This window comes from Euprymna scolopes, unplaced genomic scaffold (genome assembly GCF_053919585.1).
Source record: "Euprymna scolopes isolate OS-2025 unplaced genomic scaffold, ASM5391958v1 sca316, whole genome shotgun sequence".
NCBI classification, from domain to species: Eukaryota; Metazoa; Mollusca; class Cephalopoda; order Sepiida; family Sepiolidae; genus Euprymna; species Euprymna scolopes.
In genome coordinates, this window is record NW_027633343.1 from 32,032 (window position 1) to 35,302 (window position 3,271).

The window sequence follows — 3,271 nt, forward strand, 5'->3', positions numbered from 1 at the left end:
AGACAGACACCAGATTGAGCTGGACTGAGGGCTTGTATTTATGTACAAGCATATCCAATCAATGATTCAACCAATCACAATCCAAAGAATAGACTGGCCCATGTGTGCACAATGGAATCTCCCATTGTGCTATAAATAGTTCTCCTCTTTCATATATTCTGATATATGTACGTAATGTGTGCACATGTAATGTTTGTCAAAAATAAACCTTAAAAAATATTTTCATATAAACTCTGCATGATGAATTTTTGCGTTATGATTCTATCATAAATCGATTTTATTTTACACTAGTAGGGAGAGCCGACGTTGCCCGGGATTGAATGATGATCAACGAATCTAGCACATTTCAAATAATTTTATTGTCATCAAAGTCAGTGAAATCGTCCATTTGTCATTTAAATTGATTGCTCTAGTCAGGAATTCATCATGGTGCACTAGGGGAAGGCGTTACATGCTTCCTCACACTGACTTAGTCCACAATACGTTGTAGTCTACATTGCACTATAGAGAACCTACTGTTGATTTTATAAAATTATTTTTATATAATTGTTTCAATTGGAGTTTAAAATGCAAAAGTCAAGTATCATGGTTCAGTTGTGCTCTAAACAGAAACATTCATTTCGAACACGCTCCTGTCTTATCAGAGAACCTACTGTTGATTTTATATGGCAGGTCCTTCTGTTTGTGTGGTGATAAAACCTCTCAAATACACTTGTAATGATAGGCTGTATAAGGGTGTTCACTTTGGTCAAAATCGGACTGTTTCTTCTTTAATTGAATATTTTCAATTATCGATTTTCAATTATCGATTTTCAATACTTATCAGAGGCATTCTGATACATAACCTATCTAAAAACACTCCCAAACACATAAGACATTTTTGTCAAATTTCAAAATATCAGCCCAGTCGTTTCAAAGCACGAACACACACACACACACACACACACACACACACACACACACACACAAAGTACCTTTTATATATCAGCAAAGATTTCCTCTTATTGTACACTTGGTCACTTTTTAATTTTCCCCTCTTTTATTTCTTTTCTAATGAACAAACTTTTCAACTGCAAAAGATGCAATGCGCTTTCTAAGACTTTGATTAATTTTATTTCTTTTAATCTTAAAATAGCAAAAACATGTCTGTAAATAAGACATACGTTCCCAGCAGATCAACCTCCTTTCTGTTCTCCGTCCTCTTTTCTGAATATATCATCCAAATTAAAGTTAACTTTAATTTGTGTGTCTTTCTGTGCATGTACTATATATTTTGTCTTTGTGTATTTTCATGTGTGTATTTTCATGTGTGTAGGTGGTTGTTTTAATAACTGAGTCTGGAAAAGAGGATAACAAGTCTGACTTTGTGTTTTCTCAATTTCTTTTTCTATAATTATTTGTTTTTCCAGCTACCCACCCTGACATCATCTGGAGTCAGTGTTTTTGTTTTTCTTGTAGGTCACTCTTACTGGTTTCCATGACAACGAGATTTATGTTATTCTTTCTTTCTTTTTTAACTTTGTCTGTTAACTTTGGTATTAGATGACAACTTTTACTGGAATTCTTTCTTTTAATATCTTCTTTTTAAGCAGGAGTCCCTCTCTCCTCCTCCTATTGCTCCCCTCTCCTCGGTTGTTGTTTCTTTAGTGCTTGGGGTTTATTCCTCTGAGCAGAACTAGACTAGATCATAAGCACACAAGAACTTTGCTTTTTTACATTTCCCCTCGGAAATTCTAATCAGTTGCAAAATGAGGAGAAACAAGTGCCTTGTATATCTGTTGCTCATATGCTTGGTCATTTTGCTAATTTGTCAGCCAAGTTTGGGAGTACGTAAAAAAAAATCCCGGAAATCCAAGAAACCAAAGGTTAAAGAAAACTATGATAAGGCGACATGCACTGAAGTGGTGTTACCCATGTGTCGAAGCCTCATAACATACAACTCAACACAACTTATTCACAAGAAAGACGGACAAATAATGAACCAGGGTGACCTCTCTGCATTCATCGAACCTATGTGGGCATTTATGGATATTGAATGTTCTCCTCAATTTCGTGAACTTGTGTGCGGCTATTACCTACCCAAATGTCACCCATCATCTGGTCAGCCGATAAAACCATGTAGATCTGTTTGTAAAATGGCCAAAAGAGACTGTATGGGACTCTTTAAAACCCAGAATCGAGATTGGCCACAAGATTTAAAATGTAACAACTTTCCGGTGAAAAATTGTGTGGCTGCATCTTCCCTGCAATCTTTCCCTAATATTCAAGACACCGGAACAAGATGCATACCAAACACAATTCCCATATGTTCGAATCTGACAGCTAACTCTAAAAATGAAAATCAGTACGTCTTTGGATTTCTCCCTAATATGTTCTTGCAGAATTTCCGACCCCGGATTGCTAATGAAGTAAACAACTATAATGAACTAGTTGCCACAGGATGTTCACCTCACCTGGCCTTCTTTATCTGCGGTGTTTATCTGCCTTACTGTATTGATAACAAAGGAATTGAAGAATTTCGTGTACCTTGCAGAGAAGTTTGTAAAGAAGTTTACAATTCCTGTCATAAACAAATTCAAAAGATCTTCGAGTTACAATGGCCAAGTAAATTCCAATGTCATCGTTACCCGCCAAAAGAAGGTGCAGAAAATCGCTTGAAGTGCTTGGAACCCTCAGAGCTTGGAATGGTACGTGTTATTAACCCACCCAATAGATCTAATCTGTGAGACATCATTTATCACAATAACTTGACATAAAAAACATAGAAAGTTATTCTTATGGCTTGAAGGAAAAATATAAAAAAGTTCAAACATAAATACAACATAATTTTTATAAAACGAAAAACACCTTATAAAAAGTTTCTATACAAATTTTAAATTGTTAGAAATAGTCATTTCAGAAAAGCATTTTTAATTACGTTTTAAACAATTCTGAGAACTTTAGAAAAACAAACAGGCAAGTTACCATTTAAACATTTAAAAAAAGATTTAAAATGTTATGGAAGAAAACCTTTGTTGAAAAGGAATCTTACTTCACTGTTTTCGAAATGAAAAGAATTATGAGAACAATTTTCTTTCATCTTCTCAGTATTTTTTATGCTCTTTTTCTTCTATTTTAAAAATTTACATCTTTTTAAACTTGAATGTTGGAAGCAAAAACAAAATGTTTTTTTCACTGTATATTCCTGCATGAGTTGTCCTATTTGATGATTTGCATTCGCACAAAAACATCAAAAAGTCTTCTAAAAAGTATGATTAGAAATTCAATTTAA

General features: G+C 34.2%; 1 protein-coding gene across 1 annotated transcript in view; it reads left to right on the forward strand.

Moving 5' to 3' along the window:
• Positions 1–1,502: 1,502 nt before the first annotated feature.
• LOC145274296 (uncharacterized) overlaps positions 1,503–3,271 on the forward strand; it is a 1,843-nt gene continuing 74 nt past the window's right edge. The window contains exon 1 of the mRNA XM_080127390.1: positions 1,503–3,271. This exon is cut by the window's right edge and continues 74 nt beyond it. Within this exon, the coding sequence (XP_079983516.1) occupies positions 1,749–2,726 (978 nt within the window). The 5' untranslated portion in view covers positions 1,503–1,748 and the 3' untranslated portion in view covers positions 2,727–3,271.